General features: G+C 37.3%; 1 protein-coding gene across 8 annotated transcripts in view; it reads right to left on the minus strand.

Annotated features, from left to right (window-relative positions):
- Positions 1–19,622, minus strand: part of RAVER1 (ribonucleoprotein, PTB binding 1) — a 28,514-nt gene extending 8,892 nt beyond the window's left edge. For 2 of the 8 annotated variants that reach the window (XM_087956922.1, XM_087956919.1), the window contains exons 1-8: positions 19,341–19,622; positions 8,361–8,427; positions 5,600–6,069; positions 3,721–3,912; positions 3,107–3,236; positions 2,035–2,153; positions 1,484–1,570; positions 91–205 (exon numbers count right to left, since the gene is read on the minus strand). In XM_087956922.1, the coding sequence (XP_087813048.1) occupies positions 91–205; positions 1,484–1,570; positions 2,035–2,153; positions 3,107–3,236; positions 3,721–3,912; positions 5,600–6,069; positions 8,361–8,427; positions 19,341–19,559 (1,399 nt within the window). In that variant the 5' untranslated portion in view covers positions 19,560–19,622. The remainder of the gene's footprint in view (positions 1–90; positions 206–1,483; positions 1,571–2,034; positions 2,154–3,106; positions 3,237–3,720; positions 3,913–5,599; positions 6,070–8,360; positions 8,428–19,340) is intronic. The other 6 variants (XM_026688905.2, XM_026688904.2, XM_087956924.1 and 3 more) reach the window with 4 other exon arrangements.
- Positions 19,623–25,287: the final 5,665 nt, after the last annotated feature.

The raw sequence follows: 25,287 nt of genomic DNA on the forward strand, positions 1-25,287 counted from the left end.
AAAACCTCCTCACTTTCTACTGGAAACCCCTGCTTAAAGCCTACAGATTGGAAGGCTTTTTTAATAGGACAACTACAACTAAGAACTTACCTGAGGACATCTCTCCTAATAACTGATTTCCGGCCTGAGAAGCTGGAGAGTTTGACATTCCCATAGTATTGTGCTGCAAGGAACCATGAGGAGACTCTCCCAAGATTCCAGGTTTCTGCAAACAAGTCAGAGGCTTCAACATTGGAGACTAAAGGATAGGTACACGCATTAAAAATCACGCAAGACTAAACTATAAGCCTGCCAGAAGCAGCTAATGTCAAGCAAGGTAATGCCAAAAGTGAACTAAACAGAAAGAAATATAGCCATGTATTTGGGGATGTTCTATGAGAGAGACAGAAACTGGATCCTGTAAACTTAGATACTATGTAAAAATCTGGCAGGATGCTACTATGTCTTTACAAGTTTTGAAAAAAATAGAATACTTGGAGGAAGTAAGTGTCCTGATGAATTTCTTATATCCATTTAAAATTTTAACCTTTTTGTGGAGGGAAAGACCTTGACTGAGTTTAGGTGCCACAAACAGTCTAAATTATAGTATTTAAACAGACAAGATTCCACAGCACAAATGGTTAGTTTAGTATCTCAATTTTTTCACTACTTTAAAGGGTTAAACTGCAGTACGAATCCATTTTTTGACAGGCATACTGACATTTCAAAGGTCTAATTGCTATTTCCTTCCATTGCTATAATAATAGGTGCTTTCTATCTCAAATCCAAACTGTAAAGCTGTATCTAGATCCTAGGGAAGCTAGAATATGAAGAAAAACACAGAGATGCATCTTGAATCCAATCCCATTAAATGTAATCCTACCCGGAGGCTCTTGGAAATAGAAATGTATTAAACAGGTCTGATATTTTATGTCTGAAATTAAGAACAACAACAACCTCTTATCCCTTAAGAAGGAGGGGTAGAAATACTGTGTTTTTCTGAAACAGCGGCCCATGAAAGATCAAAATATATAGAAGTTAGATCTCTTATTTATACTTGATTTATATAATGCACAATATCTCAATGGTTCAGCTAGCTGATAGGACAAAATCTATCATCTCCGGAATCACAAAGTATCCAATTCTGACTACACAAGGCTGCACTCAAAGAGATACACAGATAATAAACCTACATCCTGAATTAAGATTGCCTTAGCATCCTTTGCTTTTTGAGGACCCATAATGGGCTTGTATTAAAGACATGCACAAAGTTATAGCAAGAAAGCATGCTAGTTACTTAATCCTACTTTCAACATTAAATTCATAGGCTGCACTCTCTGAAATTAAAAGTTCAGTAACAAGTTGTACATCTTCTGCATTGAGGCCACAGTATGGGAAAGACTGGAAAATGGCCACTGCAGTATACCTTTCACTGAGCACAAACACTACACACATCTGCAAATAATCAGCATAGTTCCACACAGAGACCAAGCCTAGCACTCACATGGAATATGGCCTGGTTTTCCTTGTTCTGCAGGAGCTGTGCCCAGACCTGGTTTTGGACTAAGAGCAAGTTTCCAAGAAATGCCTTCTGGAGCAGAAAGCACAGAAAGACCAGAAATAAGAAATTTAGAAATAACTAAAAGCTAGAAAAGCTATTGAGAAAGAGATAGTTAGAAAGCAAAGCTTACACTGCACTTTTTATATACATATATGCAACTGCCTAAGGACATCTTGATCACCACATGCAATACTGCAAACTGCTGTATTTTACACTAACAGCTAAACTTAATTGCAGCTGTTGAACATACAACTAGATTGCTTTGACTTGAAAGGCTAAATGACCACTATAAAGTTTGGTTATTCACACACAAACTCACGCACACAAAACGTACTCCCAACTACAAAAGTAACTCTTGAGAAAGAACTGAGTCAAAAATTTGCAAGGAAAGGATATATTCTGTGCCTCATTTTTTTTTAATGTGAATGGTGGGATAAGCAGCTATGTACAGCAATCATTCCACGACATAAAAAGTAATACTTTTTTATTTGTACCCTTGGAGAACTAGTCACCTGCTGTGCTTGGGTTTGATTTTGGAGTGCCAGCTGAAGTTGAGCTGTGAACAGAGCTGGGTTGGTTAGAAGAGATACTGCTGGTGGTGCTCCAAGGATTCCTGAAAGAAAATCAATATAGTTTAATTTATCCTATTAGGAAAAATGGCAAGGCAACCTACCAATATTACAAAAAGTATGAGAGAAAGCAAATTTTGAAATTCTTAGTCATTGGAGGCTCATAATATCTTATTGAGTTTGGCTTTTGATGATTGAATTTGAAGGGTCCCCCGCATAAAAAAACCCTGTTTCACTTAATGTTATTGCCTGATAGTATTGGCACATTTATTGATTGGCACAATCACATTGGGTAGCCTAACAAAGAGTTTTAGTAATATTTTGGCTTTGCCTAATAAAAATTAGAAACATATACATTCGAAGAAAGAATGGCTTAATCTACTAAATCTAGGAAGGACTGAAATGCTTCACAAAAATGCTGTATGGCATAACCGATAACCAAGGGTGAGTTTCTACTGGTTCTGTCCACCTCTGTAGAACCAGTAGCTCTGAAGAGCAGCAGACATAGAACCGGTTCTATGTCTGCTGATGTTTTTGCCCACCCACCCGTGCTGTTTACCTGATCTTTATTTCCTGATTTTTCAACTTCAGCTGCTGAACGAGGCACAGCTGCAGTTAGAAAAGCAGGAAAAGAGGGTTGTTTCAAAGGCTGCTTCTCTGCAGGCAGATGCTGATGACGATTTACAGGCGCGTGGCGCAGCTTGCAGCCTGCAGGGAAGCTCGTAAATCCCAAACCGGTAGTTAACCCTGTCGTATCCCACCCCTGCCGATAACCCATGCTTTATTTTTCTAGGCCACATTACTTTTTAGCTTAGAACATCAGAAACCAAGCCTAGTTTCTAAGTACGAAGTATTTATACTATACTGCTTTTTCTAACTCAGATGGTGAGAGGAAATCAAGCATTATCAATGGACTTATAATCTGGAAGCTTATAAATATCACATAGGTCAAGCCCCAAAGTAGCTTTCAGACTCAGAATTCTTTATCTGAACTTGCCTTGCTTTCCTCCAATGGCTCCATGAAGTAGGGGGTTGAGTAAGAGTTGGAGAGATGAAGGATTCCCCAGGCTGTTCAGAATCTGAAGAAGATTGGGTTCAGGTAGAAGCCCTTTACCACGGTTAAGTGCCTGAAAAAGAGAACAGCAGAATCGAAAAGGTATCTGGATTCTTTGACAGAGAAAGAAATGTGCATTTGTGGCTCTTATATGTAGGAAGAGAGCATCCATGTGCAAGTTGAAGTTTTAATTATTACAGCAATGTGAAGCATTAGTCAAAATTTTGGTTATTTTAATCAATGGAAAAAACTTCTAATTCCTGCAAGATATATTATGTGTTACCTCTTAAGGGTGACTGGAAATATGGCTATCGTTATGAAAATATTGGATAATACAGGTGACATCTATAAAGAGTAGATCATGACTAAAAGACAACTGATGAAAAGAGGAGTGTTTTTTAAACTACAATGAAAATAAAGAGGCCTGTGTCATTCACCAAGATGCATAGCTTGCTCCAGGCCGAAATAAAATTATTAAAATAACAAACCATGACTTATGGCATTGATTAGCAAGAGACAAATTATATACAGAATCAGTACTGCAAGCTGTGACTTACTGTTGCCTGGGCAGCTATCAGAGCAGCTAGCATACTTCGCCCAGGAGGGCCCGGAGCACAGAAAGAGACTCTGATATGGTTCCCAGCAAGTAGAAAGCCATTGGTAGCCTGCTGAACCATCTCTGCTATCTCAGCTGACTCATATTCCAGGACTGCAAAGCCTTTCAGCTGCCCATCCTGACCACATGCCAGCTGTATGAAAGGGGGGAGGGGGAGAAAATAACACTATGAAAATGACCTAGTTACTTCATGTTTTTAATGGAATCAGCAAGTCTTCCTGAATTAGTCGGGAGAAATAAATGGGCTTTACATATGGCTATACATATCTCATTAAACTATAATATTATTTATATTGATTGTTTTTGACTGAGCACACTGTTTGACCCAGCCAAAGGATCAGACAGCTGAATATAATCAATATCAATATAAAAGACATTTGTTCTGAAAAATGGAAGCTAGAGAGATTGCTCCAGACTTTCCTGGCTTAATGTCTCTTTTTGTCTTTTGGGTTTTGCAACTGACTTCCTCGCTGCAAAAATATCCAGTGCAATCAAAACATTCCACAGAAGACATGTATTTTGTTTAAATAAAAGATTAAGCAAAACATCGCAAGGAAATAAAAATGCATCTGAACTAGAGTATTGTCTCTTTCATCCTTTCCAACCCTGTTTTTTTTAAACCTTTGCTACTGAAATTACACAAGGGCTATAACTAAATAAAGTGCTGTGTCACAGAAGCATTATGCACATAAAAGTTCATCTTTTTGTATGTAAGTGCCTAAGCAAAACCTTCAATAGTTTCTTATTGAACATTCATAACAAGAATAATGCAACCAACATGTTTTGTACATCAGTCATTCAAATAAACAATTTGGCTTCTTTCATTCTGGCTCATGTATGTGATAGGTAAACCATAGTTTATGACATAACATGTAGGTTCATCCCTAGTCTGGTTATTCATGTAGCAGATTTTGTCCATATTGTTATTATTAGGCGGCCATAAGGGTAACTGCAATAACATTATCTGTTCAAAAGTTGTTTGGCAAACATACACCAATTAGAGGGAAACAAACCTGCAAAATCCATGGCATCCTTCAAAAATGAATCTATTTAAGGATTAATTTCTAACTCTACTGTTCAGTGAAATTCTTGAAAAGGGGAAGCAATTGCTAAGAATTGGAAGATCTAAGGAATGATAATTTCTACAGTCACCCAATCATAGGCTTCTATGAAATACCCCATCCATTAATATGTGTCTCTCTCGTCCATATACCAATATACTCTGTTGGACCTCAGCATCATGTGAGTTTTGGGTTCCTTTTAATAATGAAAAACATGTCAGTGCTGAGATATAGGTGGTGATTTTGGGGTGGGGATCTTTAAATTATATCAGGCCCATTTTAGTGTTATTCTATATAGGTGTATTTGATTAAATTATATGCCATCAAGCCGTTATCAATTCTTAGTGATCAAATAGCTAGATTTTCTCCATGAAAATTATGTATATTTCTTTGTTGATTCTTGAACATAGTGCTGCCAAAATCTGATAAAGCAATGAATGCAAATGGCATGAAAGAAGTTTGTAAACTGAATGTTCTCACCAATTTTATAGCAGACTTTCAATTATTGAGAAATGCACATTTTCCTTAAGCTTAGAAAATTCCAGATGTTTTAAGAAATTAGGACAAAGAGAAGAAGCTAGCTTCCTTATTGTACAGAGTGTACATTCTGTTGCATTCATAAGAGCAATCCATATTTAATTATGACAACACAACTTAGCATCTTGGGAAAAGGAATCTACATAGGGAAAGTGACTCCCTATGGGATGCTACATAGATACCAGAGAAGCAGCCTATTTCCTCCACGTCTAAGATCCTTACCTGACAGAATGTTGGAGGACAAATGGCAGAGAAGGTCTGCCTTAGTTCTTCAAGATCACTATAACTGTGGGGCAATTTATCTACACATAGACATTTTGAGTGAATAAGATCTAGAGTCAACTGGTTGACATCTGTCCAATGAACATACAGAGTCCGTGTTCCCAGCTGTTTGCCCAACAGGTCAGACTTTGCTCTGGCTGCTGAATCCTTTTTCATGTATTCCACAAAACCATAACCTTTCGAGTGTCCACTTTCCTCACTGTATACCAAGAAGCAACGCTCTAAGTTCCCAAATGGTCGAACCAGGTCTTCAAACTGCTGCTGTGTATAGAGGTGGGGCAGATTGGCAATGCATAAGAGGGCATCTGTGGGTTGTAGTTGCACTGTAATCTCCTTGTCTCGCAGCGTGCTCAAGTGAAATTTCTTAATGGCTGATTCTGCCTGTTCCCCATTCAATAGGGTGACGAAAGCTACAAGAAAAGAAGGATATAAAGACAATTGGCAAAATGCTCCACAGCAAACATATAAGCAAAGTTCTCTTGAAGTTTTCTGACAGAACATTTACACAATTATAAACAAATGGTCTTTGTCGACTAGTCAGAAAAAAAATCACTTTGTGTTTTCACAGTAGCTGGACAATAAATGCTTTCAGAAAGTTGTCAAGCATGGCTCTTTTTTTTTCTTTTGCTTTCTTCCACCTAGTCCCCCTAAATGCTTTCAGAAAGTTGTCAAGCATGGCTGTTTTTTTTCTTTTGCTTTCCTCCCCCTAGTTCTTTATTTACACTTCTCCATGATAATGAAAGTGAGGGTAGTGTAAGGATCCAGATACTGATCAGGTCAGGTTCATTTCAAGAAGACAATTATGTTAGAGCAGTGGTCGCCAACCAGTGGGCCGGGGACCACTGGTGGTCCGTGAGAAAATTTTGGTGGTCCCCAGAGAAATGTCACCCCCAAAGCAATTAATCCAGGCTGCGCAAGAACATAAGGCTGTGCCACCCACATGGCCCATGGAAACACAAAGCTTGTGTCGCTTGCATTGCGAACAACATGAGGTAGTGAGGGGAAGCGTGAAAGGGCAGAGGGGGGGGAACTTGCCCCATACGCCTGGCCTGACCACCAGGCTGCTTCTTTCCACTTCTTTCTTCTTCTGCTTTGGCTGCACACAAGGAAAGCAGCAAAAGTCTTTCTTTCTCTCCCCCAAACTCTGCCAGAAATGAGTCTTTGGGACCCTGCAAGGCCTCCTGCTCCAAGAGGCTGTGCCAGCAAAGACTCATTTTTGGTGGAGTTTGGGGGAGAGAAAGAAAGACTTCTGCTGCTTCTGCTGCTTTCCTTGCATGGAGCCAAAAGTCTCTCTCTCTCTTTCTCCCCCTGAGAATGGAGCTGGAGACTGTATCCTGCGATCCCAAATAAAGAATGTTCGATCAGTAGGAAAACAGGGCGGGGAGTTTTCCTGCAGACTTTTTTGGGGATTTTCCCAGGGTCTCTGGTCCGCGGGATTTAAAATGATGAATTTGGTGGTCCCTGAGGTCCGAAAGGTTCGTGACCCCTGTGTTAGAGAACTTTAATCTGCTGCCTCCATTTTGTCAACTCAGACTTCTTGTAAAAACTTGTTTTTACACTTGTTATTTTGTAAAATAAAGAAACACTAACAACATATATCAACTGTCAGCATTGTACTAAGCTGGGCATGGATCTTTAAAGATTGTTTTCTTCTCTCCTAGCACTTTATGTTTTCCTAGTTTTCAAAGGAGAATGCCACTGTATAAGAGGATCTGTTTTTTTTTAATTCACAGATGTCAAATTCTTCACTTTCTATAAATTATTCTATCAAAGGCCTTTTTGATATAAGCAAAAATACATGTTTTGCTTCTATTGTTTATCATTATACTAGATTTTAAAAGCACTTGAAAGCAAAGTCTCAAGGATTATGAAAATGTACTAAGACAAGCTCCGCTCATCTTTCTGTGCACTTTTCAGTAATGTGTCATATTAAACATACCCGAAGTACATTTCTAGTACAACATTTTGTTTTCAATTGATACATCATTATGGACACCAACAAATTTGGAATCTTAATCTGAACTTTTTCTTAGAGCTAGATATATTTATATCTTTATTTTGGGAAGAAAATATTCATCAAGCAATTTTAAATCTATCTACAGAAAGGCAAAAGACGGGCTCTTTTAGAATGCTAACCTCAGAAACTGCATCCTAATGCAATCCAAGTAGATGAAAAAAGTAGCAGTCGTGAGCTACAGATAACTTGTTCCTATCCTGCATCTCAATAAAGCATTTAACCACAGTTAATTCTGTTTACAAGCAAACTTTTTATCAGGAAATGCATGCATTTGTGCTTTATTGATGTAATTAATATATTAATGCATCAAAATAACTAAGCTTCTGAGAGGGAGAACAGTGCTTTTTAAATTTAGTGATAAAAACTCATGCAGAATACAAGACAATTTTACCACGGGGTTTTTGTTTTTCAATTTTAGGGTGGGCATAGCAGACAATATTTAAAAATACTCTTCCACTACCATTAACTTATTTCTAACATAACACAACTGCTCTTAAAACCCTCCAGTGTAAATATTACCCAGAAAAGCTATGTAATCTGTGGATATTTTCCATGGAAAAACTAGAAGGATGTTCATCAAGAAGAGGGTATTCTGCCTTAGAGTGGGAAGATCCAGATATATTATTCATGACATTCAAACCCTCAATTCATAGCAAAGCACTTTATAAAGGCAATTTTACTCACCTGTTCCTTTGTATTTGTCCACAAAACAATACTTAAGTTCGTAATCACTCAAAAGTTCATGTATTTCCTGCATAAAATTAACAAAATAAATCATACTGAGGCAAAAATATGAAACAATTGCTTTTTTTTCAGTTAAATAACTTCCTGTCATCACTCCTTTTTCAAAAGTCCACAGAAGACTGCCAAGTCAGAGCACTATTGCTAACATATTTATAGTAAACGTTACAGAAAGATATCCACAATGTTGGCAGAAATTATGTGAAAGCATAGTCAGTGCTTTGAACAATGACTACTTCCAAATACATACAGATTTGAATAAACAATGATTAACAGAGCACAGGAATTCAGGTAGCCATAAATGTGTTAATCATCTCTTGTTAAAGAGAGCACTACACCCGAGGTAATTTTTTTAAAAATCTATTTGGATCAGTTGAAATTATGACTGCATTTTACTACTGACTCAGCCATCAAATATACATTTGTTTTTAGGATTCTCAGTGTCTAAAACAAACAAACATATTATTAGAGAAGTTGTTTTAATCATTGTATTATATTGTAAGATAACCTAACTAAATATTAAACTCAAATGCTATTTCCAAATCTCTCTATATATAAGCGAAATACCACTCACGCATCATCACAAAATCTCTAGAACCATAAAGCCTACAAACTTGAAATTTGGCACATATGTTCCTCTTGGCCTCTAGGTGCTCACTAAGAAAGGATTTTTCGAAATGACCATCAGAGCATTAGCTATTTCCTATATTATTATTAACACGCTCTGATGCTAAGAAATTCTACTCCAGCTCCTGACCTGAAAAGAAATCTGTTCCAAATGCAAAACACAAGCAGAGGAAAGGAGTTTCGGTTTCAGTTTTAGTTTCACAGCAGCAACCAGCTTTAGTACAGAACAGTTGAGCTAAGCCACTCCCAGGCTCCTTGCTGTCTCCTTCTTGCTCACATAGCAAATACTGTTTCACTTTCTAAACAGCCCTCAACTCTCTCACACACTGACACACTGACAGGATGCTAGCCAGATGAATATCGATGGATGCTGGTAGGCAGAGGCAGAATTTTTTCCTCTCATTTTCCTCCCCCAAAACTAAGCCCGACCACATAGTTTCATAGTGAAGCACGAGTATTGAGCTAGCGCCTTAATAAAACTGCAGTCATTCAGTTTTCTCCAACATTAATTATTGCTGCATAATACTTTTATCTCAGGGGATTTGGTAGTTCTACTTTTTGAATGCTGTCCTTTATCTGCCTTCCCAAGATTAATATGAATCTTGTATAAGATTCATATTAATTTCATATGTAACTCTCTTAAAATACAGCATCCACTATTTGCTACATTATTTTCTATGCATTTTGTGCTGTCGGAATACAGATACTATTGTGGGATGGTCCTTCCTAAAAAGAACATTTAAATTGAAAAATCAACTTCTTTTTAAGGTTGCAGCCAGATAGAAAATGTATAGTTTTCAGAAAAATAACAAAATTGTGAAATAATATTTCTTTACTTTCACATTAAACCTGAGCTATGATGTAAATAAAATATATATCCTGATAGTCTGAAAGGGAAAAGACTGTCTTGAAACTCTTTTTGTCTGAAGCATTCCTTAGATTCTTCACAATATTTAGCATAATGTATTCCAATACAAAGGGAGCACATTTAAACTGGAATATGAGGACAATTTTCATGCTAAGTCACCAATGTTTAGATTTTGTGATAATGTAAGGTCAAATATAATTTTCTGAATATAGATTGCTGGAGTGCAACTATGTCATATTCTTTGCAGCTATTCTTTGCAGCTATTCTGACCCCACTTTTTTTCCAGGAAAAGCTGTGGGACAAAAAAAAAAAAAAAAAAAAAAGCAGTTGAAAGCCCTGGATAGCTACTGCCATGTTAACAGTGTTGTGTTCAAAAGATTAGTAATCTGACTGATTACTATGAAGCATTCTAAGAGTTCCTCTTTTTGTACATCTGTTAAATTATCTTCATTGTCTTAATAGGCCTCACTCAAAGCTTTGTAGGGATTCTTCATATCTCTCATTTGAGACTTGTATAAAACTGTCATTAGTTATTGCCAAATAACTAGAATTTTCTTCTATTGTAAAAGCTTCTAAATATTATTGAATGTCCCCTTCTCTCTATTGGGAACAACAACAAAATAGTCGCATAACCATGTTTTGGTGTACAATCAGTGCACAAGATACAAGCACAGACCATTCTGCAAAATTAAGAGCCCTAATTATTTTAAATTTAGATTTAACAGTAACTCTGCTGTTTGAAATACTGTGTATTATCCAAGTCTGCTGGTTTGTCTTTTAGGAACTGATAATATTACACAGTTCTTTGAATGGGAACTGCTTAATTACGACCAAAGATTAGATGTACATTAAAATGGAAAAAAGTGTTACTTTCTGCTTTTGAATTGGCTAATGGCCAACTGTTTCAAAATTGAAATTTATTATGGCACTCATACAGGAACCGGCTCAGTGGGAGAAGCTACAGCATTTCTGCACAATGTAAAAGTTTTGTCCTTTGGTTCCTCTTTAGGTGGCTTTTGTAGCTGTTTAAAGTATTTCTGAATCAGAATATTTCTTTGAACCTTAACCAATAAGCTAAAATTAGCTTCCATAACAGTCATACTAAAGTAGAGATATTTACAGATTCTAATCTAGACATTGCAGCAAAGCAGCTTTTGATTTTAAAACAGATCCCAAGAGATGGGAGAGGGGAAATATTAACAATTTACAGTTCCACTGTTTGATTATGTTAATGTTATTCTACAAGCCTTATAAATGTACTAACTAATATTAAGAAAAAATACAATATTAATCACATGCTGAACGTTTATTAATGTTAATGACTAGACTAGATCTGAGCTGAAGAGATTTGCCTGTAACTTTGAAATTAAAGATGAACTAAAACTAACTCTTCAGAATACCGGTAGGATTAAAGTAAAGAAACTGAAAATAGGTAAAGTTAGAATTGTCTGCTATTCTATAACAATTTCTAATTTAAACCTAAAACATTATTTAGATTTTTTTAATTTAAAGGATCAAAAGATACTTTGCTATAAAAAGTCTTATTTTAATTTCTGCCCGGTTTTGAGGATCATATTTATTACTGTATAATATAGTGGTTATCATTGTCAATTAAATCAGATTATATGGGAAACCCTCATTTTATAAATTGTCCAATATTCCATTTCAACAACTTGTTGGTAAAATTTGACCCTATCAAATATTTTTACTGCTTGGTTAGGATCTCTTAATTTCTAAGTTCTATTGCTTAGTGTCACAAAGTTTCTTCTAGAATTGTCTTTAATTGTATTTGCTTTTCCAAAAGCACATATAATACTGTGTCCCACAGAGTTGCGCTAAGCTTATGCTAGAGGTATGCACTGTGGTATTGTTTTAAATTTTCTGTAGGAGACATATTTTAATTATGTTTCACAAATGTCCATTTATGGGGTGGATTTCTCTTTGAAGCATTTTTTTTTCCTGTGTCTAGGATATGGAGAGGAGACAATTGTTTTGAAGAAATATGGGGAGTATGACCTTGAGTGAGTTTAACTTATTTATCTGTACTGTCCCATTTGGTATGTGCTTCAATTGTGCAGTTTAAAGTTCATAAACTGTCTGAGCAGAAAAGTGTTAGCACCTGACTATATGGCAAAACACCTGCTGATTGTATAATTTAGTACATAAATGCAGGTTGTAATATCATGCTTAGTTCTGACTGTATTCATGTGTCAAATATTTTGTCACAATTGGTGGCTTCTGAGGTTGCTTATTTTTTCAACAAAAAATGAATTATAGGTTCTAATACTTGACTATAGTCAACTCCCCCCTCCCAGTTTCCCCAAATCACCAATTTTAAGGTAATAAGATTTTGTGGTTAGTAAGTACAGAATGAAATATTTAAATTTGCAGTGCCATTTCATCTATAAGTGGTTTATCAGATCTGGGCTGGAAAAAAAAACATGGATCAGATGACAGCAAAGAGGTATTAAAAAACAACTGTTTCTAGTGGTTGCTGAATTTCTGTAATATTAGAGTACTGTGAACACTAGCTACAGTTACCAATTTTATTCCTGAATAATAACAGTTATTCTACTGATTTAAAACCAAACTCAGAAGGCTGAAAAATGTATAGTGATTATATGCAGGTACTACCTTGTGATGTTCATGATCAAATTCAGTTTATACTTTTTGTAAGGAATTCATGCACGTTTTTGCTTATCTTCCTTAAGTTTTCTTCATTTTATTTGATACTAGACAATCCTGTAGTGTAATCCATTTGGTTATCCTTTGAGAAAAAGGTAGTGCAGTCTGTGACCAGAATGAACATTGCATTTTAGACTTTTTTTAACCCAATGCTGAACAGTCCCATGATCATCTAAGAACAGTATATATCATCAATAGAAAAAATAATTCTAGTGGCAAACCAACTTCAATAATGTCAATATTTACTTACCTAAATATATAAAAAGGATGACCACAGGGAGGCAAAATAATAGTGGGAGTGGAAAGAGTTTTAACTTCCTGTCAGATTCCCTTTGCTTTTGGGAAGGTGGCAGGGAATGTCAAAAATCACATATGACCTCAAGGACACTGCAGCAGTCACAGTAAATAAAATCAGTCAGAACATCATAGAAATTTCAATTCCATGGGACTAATGAGTCCAAGATTTTTTTAATGCATTCTTTAAGTTAGTGGATTTTAGATACCATGAGGGGACAAATACAATGAGAATTTTAATACCATATAAAAAATAGAACTGGTATCTGTATCTGCTCTGGAAGCTAACAAATTTTGATTTGTCTGACATAAAAAGTAAATTCCAGTTTCATAATGATACACAGAAGCGGTTTGTGATTTCCAGTTCTACCTTCACAGTAAAAATAAATTTGAAACAATTGACCCCTGTAATTTTATTTGTGATCAACTGCATTTTATTTGTTTAGTATTTAATGTCTAAACATTAACAAAATATTAGTCAACTAGCTCAATACCCGTGCTTCGCTATGAAACTATGTAGTCGGGCTTAGTTTTTGAGGAGGAAAATAAGGAGGGGTGGGAATTCTGCTTTTGCCTATAGCATCCATCAGTATTCATCTGGCTAGCATCCTGCCAGTGTGTGAGAGAGTTGAGGAAACTGAAACAGTATTTGCTATGTGAGCAAGGAGACAGCAAGGAGCCTGGGCATGGCTTAGCTCAACTGTTCTGTACTAAAACTGGTTGCTGCTGTGAAACTAAAACTGAAACTCTCCTCTCCTGTGCTTGTGTTTTGCATTTGGAACAGATTTCTTTTCAGGTGGGGAGGGGGAGTAGAACTCCTTAGCATCAGAGCGTGTTAATAATAATGTAGGAAATACTAATGCTCTGGTGGTCATTTAGAAAAATCCTTTCTTAGTGAGCACCTAGAAGCTAAGAGGAACATATGTGCCAAATTTCAAGTTTGTAGGCCACAGTAATTAATCACTGCATTAAATTTGTATTTATTTATATCCTGCTTCTATTATTTTTATCAACAACTCAAGGGAGCAAACATATCTAACCACTCCCTCCTCTTTCTTATTTTCCCCACAACTCTGTTAAGTGAGCTGGGTTGAGAGAATGTGATTGTTCCAAGGTCATCCAACTGGTTTTCATGCCTAAAGCTGGACTAGAAATCACAGTCTCCTGGTTTCCAGGCCAGAGAATGTAGAAGAATTAAAGCCAGTGTGGAAAGCAACACACTAGCACACTTTCCATTCAAAGACTGACTTGCCAGCTTTAATAGACAAAAAGTTCCAGCATTTGAAGCAGACTCCGAGCCAAGATAATCTATATTTTGCACTAAAGAGGAATACTTTTGAAAAAAGTCTTATATCACTACAAATTAAGTTAGTATTCCCAATATTTTTTTATTCTGTATTTTCCCCCAGAGGTTCACTAGTCATAATCAACAGTTAATTTACTTGCCCTTTTCCAACATCACAAGGCAGACATATATAGAATTCTGCATCAACTACAGAAGGATATTCCTCATTATAAAAATTCTTATTAAATTATTTTTAAATCAACATACCTCAAAAATGTTTTGAACACTTATAGAATGAGTCCAGCATTTTATTATAGCTTCTAAATATTTGCTCTATATTTGTGTCCAGTGGAACACAAAATTAAAATAAAGATATGGTAGCATTGAAGAGCTACCATGTCACAATTTCTCATTTTTCTGGTTCCCGAATAGCTTGGAACTTTGGAAAACTGATAAGATTCTATTATTAATTTGTCAGAGTAAACATAGAATCTAAATACATTTCCACCTGTAGCTACAATCAGACCAAACTAGTAACAGACTGGATGAAGGAAAATTGATGCTTTATTTAGAAAAGAAAGACATGCTTTCAATTAATCAAATGCAGATTAAAGCTATTAGTTAGCTTAAATGCCATTCTAAAGGAAAAGATAAAAACAATAAATTAGCACTTTTCCTGGTTCCCGGCAACTAATCTCGTATGCAATCTACTTCAAGCTTATTTGTATATTAGGTTTTTTTTTACAACATAGGAGGAAAAACTAGTGTCTGGGCCGCCACATATTGATGTCAGCAAGAAGGCCTCTCTAAGAGAAGGAAACAGAGTTCATCCAAAAGGAACAGAAATAGAAAGTTACAGTCCTAATACTCTACAGCAGGGATCCCCAACCTTTTCGACGCCGCGGCCCGGTTCCGGCGTCAGCTGGGCGCCATGTCCCGGTTCCAGCGTCAGCTGGGCGCCGCCATCTTTTTTGACGAAAAATCACTTCCGGTTACGTCACGGAAGTGATTTTTAAAAAATAAGCGGCGCTAGCGCTCTGGTGAGCTTTTTCGGGTAGAAATGGCTTTCTACCGGAAAAGCTCACCGAAGCGCTACGCCGCCATCTTTTTTTGAAAAATTGCTTTTTTACCAAAAAGATGGCGGCGCCCAGCAACCAGCGACCCGGTAAGGCTTGTTCAGCGGCCCGGTACCGGTCCGCGGACCGGCGTTGGGGACCCCGCTCTACAGTATGTTACTATACCACAGGCCATTGATTAATTGCATTTCAATGGCCATCAACTGCTACCTCCCTTTCCATCAAAGAAAAAGATTCAAATATTAGGCGATTAAGCAACAATGCTGGAAGTATTCTTCAGGGTTATACTATCCTGTCCTTCAAATAAATGTAACAGTCATGGTTTATTTTGTAGAATTATAAACATTAATGAGCCATGGTGGCTCAGTGGTTAGAATACAGTATTGCAGGCTAAATCAGCTCACTGCTAGGAGTTCAATCCTCACTGGCTCAAAGTTGACTCAGTTCCATCCTTTCAAAGGATGGTAAAATGAGGACCCAGATTGTTGGGGGCAATATGCTGTCTCTGTAAATTGCTTAGAGGGAGCTGTAAAACACTATGAAGTGGTATGTAAGTCTAAGTGCTATTGCTATCGATACTGTCTTCAGCCAACTTGGATTGATTTTTGCAATATGCATGTAATAATGAAAGTCTTACCTGCATTTTCAGCATAACTTTTTAAAACATCTGGTCCTGATTGACCCAACTTCAGAATGATGGAATTCCTATCTTTCTCTTCTTACTTTTTGATTTTCAGTAGCAGCTTTATTAAAAACCTGAATTTCTGGAATGTTTTATAAAGTGGGACTATTTTTAGGGGGGGGGAAACTGACTCCTTCCACTGGGGGCAATGATGACTTCATCAGATTGTGATCAGGAGGCACACTTTTGCTGTAATTCTGTTCTTCCTTTGGTGACAAGATATTTTTTAAATGCTAAGGAAAACATTAGAGAATGGCTATTGTTAGGTTCACTGCTGTCCCTTTTTGTTATTCAGTACCAATATGAAACCACTGAAGATTACCTAGGTTTGTGATATGTTTCTTTTCCCTTTATTTCAGAGATCATGAACATTATCTGAAAATAGTAATGGATTGCATAAGGGCTAAGAAACAGGGACTGAATTCCCTGATACCTCACTGTTTGTATAACAATCTCTCCTAGGATAGGGATATAGTCAGGGGTGGGATCCAACTGGTTTAACTACCAGTTTGGTGAGTTACTATTTGCTTCCCTGCACACTGCACGTGCATGTAAATCTTCGTCAGCTTGCTGCCTGGACAACTGAGCAGCGCTGCGTGCAGGGAAGCAGTGTTTGAAAAAGCACTTTTTTCCTGCTTTTATAACCACAGCTGTGCCTCGCAAGGCAGCTGAGGTTGAAAAACCAGAAAATAAAGGTCAGGTAAGAGCCTGGGCAGGGAGGTGGGCCAAAACAGCAGCAGACATAGAACTGGTTCTATGTCTGCTGCTCTTCAGAGCTACCGGTTCTACAGAGCCGGGCAGAACCGGTAGCATCCCACCCCTGGATATAGTCTGCTCTAGATGCCCTCTCTTCTGGGATGCCTCACAAATTCAGCTTTCATTTTGACTGTAGCCATGATTTTAAACAGTTTAAACATGCTTCACATAAGCTACACTCATACTGAATAAAATCAAAAGTTATATATTCACAGCAATGCACTAAAGGAGATAACTTCGAAGAGCACTTGAAATTTTCCCTTGATTGAGAATGTAATAACTCAAGTTTTTAAAACAAGGGGTTTTGTGCAAAGGATTTTACTACTAAAATACTACATTAGCAGGTTTTCGGTTAGATTTGATTCCAAGCAAAATTTAAGATGTTGATAATTTAAAACTAGACTGACAATGACCTATTCTACTAGATGATTCTATGGATCATAAAATCAAGACCTTATATCAACATCTCCTGCCATTATTAGAGGTTTGTTTGGAACATGGAAGAAATCTCTTCTCCAAGGAAGATTACAATAATTGTCTCCTTAACATGTTTTAAATGAGAAACAAGACATTCTGGGTTATGTTCATCTATATTTTGCCAGGTCTTGGACAGATTTCAATTTGTTTGGTGACCAGTTTTCTTAGCTTTAAGCACACCACGTGATTCATTCAGCTTTTTTCAAATGTTTATTATTTGATGGAAAATATAAATTAGCCTGCCTCATGTGGATACTTTCCAGATATTTGGGCTTCAACATAATGCACCATCTTTCTGTAAGCTGTGATCTCGTCTAAGAAGGAAATTCTAGGACTGGGTTTGCTCATCTTAAGCCAGTTTGCCTAACCATATTTTACTGACTAAATTACAGTTGATAATTTCTTAATATTCCCTAAGTCATAAACTATAAATCACTGTCTGGGTTCACATATATTCTAAACCCAAACCAAACAAGCCATATTATATTCAAGATAAAAAATGGGGCTATACATTTGTTCTTGCTTGACAAGGTTGGGGCCACCCTCTTGATCTCAGCTGTTCCCATAATATCCTAGCACTTGATATTACAATTTCAGTTCAATGAAAGGGCTATTAATCTTCTGACACAATTGATTTTGTAGAGTCTTTCTATTTGTTTCTCAATCAGTCTGTTTCTTAAAACTCTAAGCCATACAATATTTGGCTATGACTGTCCTTACATAGACTTTAAGATGTTCTATCAACTCTCCTTTGTTGAAAAGGGGAAAAAAGTTGTTAGAGTAAAATTTTAACTAACTGCTTGTGAGAACTCCACATAAATTGTATATTAAAATGTATAACCAAATATAAGTTATTAAAGAAGCAGATCTACTTCCTGGCCACTGAAACACCATTTAAATTCTCTGGTTCTTTGTCAAAGGGATCTGCTATAAATGTACTACTTCCTTCTATAATATTCTATTTTCCTCATTCCCTGTATCATTTTCTACTACTGTAGAGTAAGTACTTTCATGTTTCATGTCTTTTGTTAAGATTGTCACAACCGGTTTAATTGTACATACAGAAAAGCCTTCAGCAACATATAATATAGTGTTGCATAAGCATTTGTCTAGTACATACTTCCTTTTGTTTCTGATTTAACTTCACTGTATGATCTCAGCTCATTCAAGTATCTATGAAAAGCAATGCAGTACATTTCTCTACCACTCTCTGGACTGCAGCAGTTAAACAGGTATGTATCAGTTTGTTTGTTGCCAAAACTATAGTCTATTGTTATCTTAAAAACCAGCAGATTTATTATTACACAGTTACATGGACAAAAGGTCACACAGAAGATACATCACACATTATCTAATTAGAGGATAGAGAGCTACAGAAAAGAGAGAACTGGAAAAAAACCAAATACTAAGTATAATGAAGCAGCCATGGGTATGAGTGGGTGTGTCACAGTTCATCTACAAAGTTCAACTAGATATAAACGTGAACTATATAGTTGCAATCACTGATCAGTGATTATTAGTAACTAATTGTAATCAAGTTTTGATTAATTCATGTTTACTCTCAAATGCCATAATCAATACATTTTGCACTGAACCGTTTACAACTTTTTGTAGATATGTTTACATGCATGCAGTAATTCAGACATGATTTGCAAACAGACTATAATACTGGAAAGAACTAAGAAATTGCTGGATCTAAGATTTGTGGATCACTGATTTTATCATTGACACCTCAATTACATGAAACACTAAATAGATTCTATTAAAACCAAACTGAAAAGAAAGCAGCACGCATGCACACATACATCCACCGCCATGCCGAAGTAAAACCGTATGATAAAAGCAACCCACACATTTGCAACATGCTAAAAAGTCATACATTTATTGCGGCGTAATCTTTCAAAGACCAGACCCTGGCTTATCACAAGCTGGAAGTTAAATACAGTAAAGTGAGTGCAGAGTTCACAACAACTGCTCCCCAGAAATAAGGAAAAAACGCAAAAGAGGAAAAAAAAAGTATATTTTGTTTTCTGTCAATGTCGAGACAGTACGTAGCAACACGAATCAGTGCCGGCAGCTGCTGTGCTTCCTTATCTTCTCACCTGCTTGTTGGATCGGATCCCACTCAAACATCCCCCTCCACCACGCCCAAATTCACCTTCCCTTCGGTTACCTGGTTGGCGACGTCGGCAGGCAGCCCGCGAATGAGCACCTTGCGTCGGTTACGGAATTGTCGGGCGCTTCTTTCTAGGCGACCCGCTATTTCGGTCGATTCCAAGGGCGGCAATATCTCTTCAGGGGCGTTGGCTGAGCCTGCATCTGGGCCTGGGAGCGACCCAGAAGAGGCGGCTGCTCCATCAACCACCCCACCAAAAGCCCCTACTGCCGCCATCTTGGGAAGCAACTGCCCCCTTCCACCTCCACCACCTCACAAGCTAACAACCAGCGGCAGAGGGAGGTGGGAAAGAATGGCGTCAGTCTCATACCAGCCCCCCCATTGGTCCTGGAGTTCCCCGCCCAACTCCCGGACAGCCGTTAGATGGGTTGTCCAATGAAAAGCTTGAGTGTGAATTAACCCTTCGCAGAACTGAGCAGAGTACGGCGCTCGATCCCGACTGGTCCGGAGGCGTGTTCGCTGTTTAGCGGATTTTGATTGAAATTTGGGCAGCAGCAAAAGGGGTCAGAGAAATAAAAGTGCGCGAGGATTGGGCGGAAGTGAAAAGGGAAACATAGCCGCTCGTGTTCGGACAATTTTGTGCAACATCTAAGTTGCCTGGAAGGTCAGCCGTATTCGTTTTTGCAGAAACACCGAGGCCCGTGATACTTTACAAGAGTATTAATTATGGGAAGGAAATAACAATACATCTTCGGTATATTAAGATATAGGGTTATTTCGAGGAAGCATGCCTATTTAATAGATCGAATTATATAGAGTGGCATAAAAATCCGGATGCCGACTAGATGGCAGCAAAGAAAAAATATCTAGCGGTCTCGATTTTTGCTGAAATTATAGTAGGTACCTCCCATCCATTTACTCCTCATAAAATCACTAAGAATCCAGTTAGACTTGGAGAATGTAACTTATCTGAACTTTGTTTCAATTTTTGCACGCCGTAATTTACGTTCAACATTACATGATTATAGTTTTCAGGGTTTTTAAAATAACTGGACTCCTCAGGAGGTACACTGATACTGAAAGTTAGATACTGTCATACATATGTCATATTGTATCAAATATATATTTATATAAAACATCAATTTGGGTTGAGCTAATCAGATCACCTGGAGTTCTAGTTATAATGAATTCAGAAACAAATTGTTCAACCTTCTCCAAACCATTTTGTTTTCTGGTGGTATTACATTTAAGTTGGTGATCTAGACTAGGCAAACATCGAATATGCTTTTAATAGAAAAGTTAAAACAGGATACTTGAGATCTTAATCAGCAGTTCCAGATAATCTCTTAGAGATATCAGCATAAATAATAAAATAATTCCCAAATAACTAAACAATGAGATCATCATGAGGCAAAGTAATAATTCAGGGTTGGTTTTTGGTATGTGTATGCATATGCATGCCTTTGAATCAGTCTCCATGCAGTTTTCTTGGCAATATTTGCAGAAGTGATTTCTCATTGCCTTCTTCCTTGGTTGAGAAAGTACTTGGCCCAAAGTAATTCAGATTATTTTAAGTGTTCAAAGCGGGACTAAACTCAAGCTTTTCCTTATTCCTGGTCCAGGTCCTCATCCAATAGACCGAAGGAATGAGCTCTTGCTCTCAAAAACCTTCTCTGTATTGTTACAATATTAAAGTAAATGATGTCAAAGGAAGCACAATACCTCAGTATTACTTTCTAAAATTGATTACTCAAAACAGAAGTGGAATCATCAATGCATTCTCACATATCCCACCTCAGGAAGCATCTCCAGAAGGAAAGATGAGATATTATTAGAAACTCAAGAGAACCAGCTAGGTTAGATGAATTTTGTTTTTCCCTCTCCCAATGCAGAATTTTCTCACAAAAGCTAGCAAGAACCATATCAAATGTCACCCATAAATATTTTAACTGTTCAGTACCAGTAACAAATCAATACTCATTAAGCAAATGTTAGTGTGTATAGCTTTTTGGATCCAAATTGTTTCTTTTTTTTTTTTTACACACTCCCCCCCCCCTCACACACACACACTGCCATCCAGCAGTTAGGCAAGTGGGACAAGCATAAAATTCAGCAGAATTTGCCCACACATCTCATCTACGTCCTTGTAGTTCAAAACTGAAATACATCTAACTACGTAAGGCGGGTTTTGAGGGAACATGTAATACGGTTTGATTATGAACCATTCCAAAACCAGCACAGCCTTTTTGACTTCAGAACATGAAACATTTTTTAAAACTTTATGCCAAGTATGAAACAAGCTGGCTCTTCTGAGAAACATATATTTGAAAGTGCAACTTGAAACCATTTCTTCCTTAAAATAATCATTTTGACTTTTCCAGTACAAAGCAACATGTTTGGAGGGTACACTGAGCATAAAAACACATTTTCTATTTCATGTTCATCCTAATTTTTTTGTCGCTCAATTTCTGCATTGCCTCATTGACAATGAGTAATTCGAATATGCTATTCAAACTTTGACAGCATTGTTGCCAAGCTTAGTATCTTTTTTCCACATCTCACCCCACCCCACCCCAAAAAGGCTAGCTGAGTGACATTTCACAATAAAATGAAGATATGTATGTTAAGTCACAACATAGATTAGATGTTATTTTGGATGGACTGAAATTCAGTTTCAGATGAGTGGACAAGGTGGTAAAGGCATCAGGACCTTTTGCAGTTACAGAAGAAACAATAAAAAATAGTATCTGATTACTTTTTCATAAAGTGACACGTTAATTGTAAATACATTCTTAAAGTATATGTATAAAGTATATGTTAAAGTATAATATGTTTTAACTATATTTTAGAACTGAGATTTTGAAGAAGCACTCTGCAGCAATTTGAAAGATACATGATATTTATTTGAACAAAACATGAAAGACACTACCAGGATATTACATTATTCTAAGCTGCTACTAGTCTAGGACAAAATAGATTCCCATCACAGCAGGTTCCAATGTAGAACATTCATGCTATCTCCTCACACTTTCTGAATTCACACATGCATGCACACAGCAGCTTTAGAAACAGAAAAAACAAGAGTGACTGAGCTGAATTTGCCCATGCTTTTGTTGGGGGGATCCTTCTCCAAAATGTTCAGTGCAGTTCCAGATGCAAAAGGCACAATGCTGTGAAGTTTCTCAGTATAATATGTATGCCAAAGATAATTTCCTAAATAAGAATATGACATTATTCCATATTCCAAAGCTTAGAGCCGGCATTGCAAGTTGTAACTGTACCTCAAAATAGAGATAAAAATATAACAGAATGAATTGGAAGGGGCTTTTCAGGGTCTTCCAGTCCAACTGCTTTGAAAGTTTTTTTTTTTTTTTTACATAGAAAGCAGTTTTTCATGCACTCTAGGGAAGAGAGGAAAGGCTGTTCAATAAATATAAATTTAAGGCTGAAGTTGTATATACATATATTTAGCTCATTAAAATAAGTAAGGCTCACTTCCAAGAAAGCACACTATTCAGTTTCTTTAACCATTTACCTGTGCTAGGGGTGGGGGGTGGAAATAAACAAACTATAATTATCTTTTATGTGGAAGATAAGTAGTCCTTGACTTAACAATTCATTTAGTGACCCAAGTTAGAATGGCATTGAAAAAAGTGACTCAGGACTTTTTTTCACACTTATGACCAATGCAGCATCCTCATTGTCACGTTATCAAATTTCAGATGCTTGACAACTGACTCATATTTATGCTGCTGCAGTGCCCTGGAGTCATGTGATCACCTTTTGCAATCTTCTGACTAGCAAAGTCAATGGGGAAACCACTTAACAACCAAGTTACTAACTTAACTATTGCAGTGATTTACTTAACAACAGTAGCAAGAAAGGTATAAAATGGGGCAAAATTCACTTAATAACTATCTCATTTAGCAACAGAACTTTTGGGCTCAATTGTGGTTGTACATCGAAGATTACCTGTTTTAAATCTTAAGTTTCTTCCCTCTTCCATAAAAATTGCCAGTGCTCTCTCTGTATTCTTTAAATTAACTTGACAGGTATATTTGGCCCTCAAGCTAAAAACTACTCATGCAAAGTTATACAGGTGAAACTCGAAAAATTAGAATATCGTGCAAAAGTTCATTTATTTCAGTAATGCAATTTAAAAGGTGAAACTAATATATGAGATACTCATTACATGCAAAGCAAGATAGTTCAAGCCGTGATTTGTCATAATTGTGATGATTATGGCTTACAGCTCATGAAAACCCCAAATCCATAATCTCAGAAAATTAGAATATTACATGCAATCAATAAAACAAGGATTGTACATAGAACAATATCGGACCTCTGAAAAGTATAAGCATGCATATGTACTCAGTACTTGGTCTGGGCCCCTTTTGCAGCAATTCCTGTCTCAATGTGGCACGGCATGGAAGCTATCAGCCTGTGGCACTGCTGAGGTGTTATGGAAGACCAGGATGCTTCAATAGCGGCCTTCAGCTCTTCTGCATTGTTCGGTCTCATGTCTCTCATCTTTCTCTTGGCAAGGCCCCATGGGGTCAGGTCAGGCGAGTTTGCTGGCCAATCAAGCACAGTAATCCCACGGTCATTGAACCAGGTTTTGGTGCTTTTGGCAGTGTGGGCAGGTGCCAAGTCCTGCTGGAAAATGAAGTCAGCATTCCCATAAAGCTCGCCTGTGGAAGGAAGCATGAAGTGCTCCAAAATCTCCTGGTAGACAGCTGCATTGACCCTGGACTTAATGAAGCACAGTGGACCAACACCAGCAGATGACATGGCTCCCCAAATCAACACAGACTGTGGAAACTTCACATCTTGCAGCGTGTGCCTCTCCATTCTTCCTCCAGATTCTGGGTCCTTGGTTTCCAAATGAGATGCAAAAGTTGCTTTCATCAGAAAAGAGGACTTTGGACCACTGAGCAACAGACCAGTTCCGTTTTTCTTTAGCTTCTGACATTGTTTGTGGTTCAGGAGCGGCTTGACAAGAGGAATACGACATTTGAAGCCCATGTCCAGGATCCGTCTGTGTGTGGTGGCTCTTCATGCACTGACTCCAGCCTCAGTCCACTCCTTGTGAAAGTCCCCAACACTTTTGAATGGCCTTTTCCTGACAATCCTCTCCAGGCTGCAGTCATCCCTGCTGCTTGTGCACCTTTTTCTTCCACACTTTTCCCTTCCATATAACTTTCTATTAATGTGCTTTGATACAGCACTTTGGGAACATCCAACTTCTTTTGCAATTACCTTTTGAGGCTTTCCCTCCTTATGGAGGGTGTCAGTGATGGTTTTCTGCACAACTGTCAGGTCAGCAGTCTTTCCCATGATTGTGATTCCTAGTGAACCAGACCGAGAGACCATTTAAAGGCTCAGGAACCCTTTGCAGGTGTTATGGCTTAATTAGCTGATTAGAGTGGGACACTTTGAGTCTAGAATATTGAACCTTTTCACAATATTCTAATTTTCTGAGATTGTGGATTTGGGGTTTTCATGAGCTGTAAGTCATAATCATCTCAATTATGACAAATCACAGCTTGAACTATCTTGCTTTGCATGTAATGAGTCTATCTCATATACTAGGTTCACCTTTTAAGTTGCATTACTGAAATAAATGAACTTTTGCATGATATCCTAGTTTTTCGAGTTTCACCTGCATCTACCAGACCCAATTGTAAAACTGTGAGGACAAGCAAAAGGATATTTCTGTCTCTTTGTCCTATTGTATCTAGGATTACCTTCACACTACCAATTTCTTCAGCTACCTAAAATCACATTATGAGTGGGATGACCAAATAAATTGAATATATAAATCCTCAAATCATCCCCCAAAGTTTTCAAAATTATGCACAAAGATATTTTTTTCTCATGTGTTACAAAAATAAGTTCCAATAAGAAAGGCTCAGCATTAAGTATCTTAAAATATTCTCTCCGTCTTTACTTCTGAGCAAATGAGAATTGGAACCATTTACAGATACCAGTTAAACAAAGTTTT

Source organism: Notechis scutatus, chromosome 2 (genome assembly GCF_049901735.1).
Source record: "Notechis scutatus isolate UNSWTSFEM ecotype Mainland chromosome 2, rNotScu1.2, whole genome shotgun sequence".
Classification (NCBI taxonomy): domain Eukaryota; kingdom Metazoa; phylum Chordata; class Lepidosauria; order Squamata; family Elapidae; genus Notechis; species Notechis scutatus.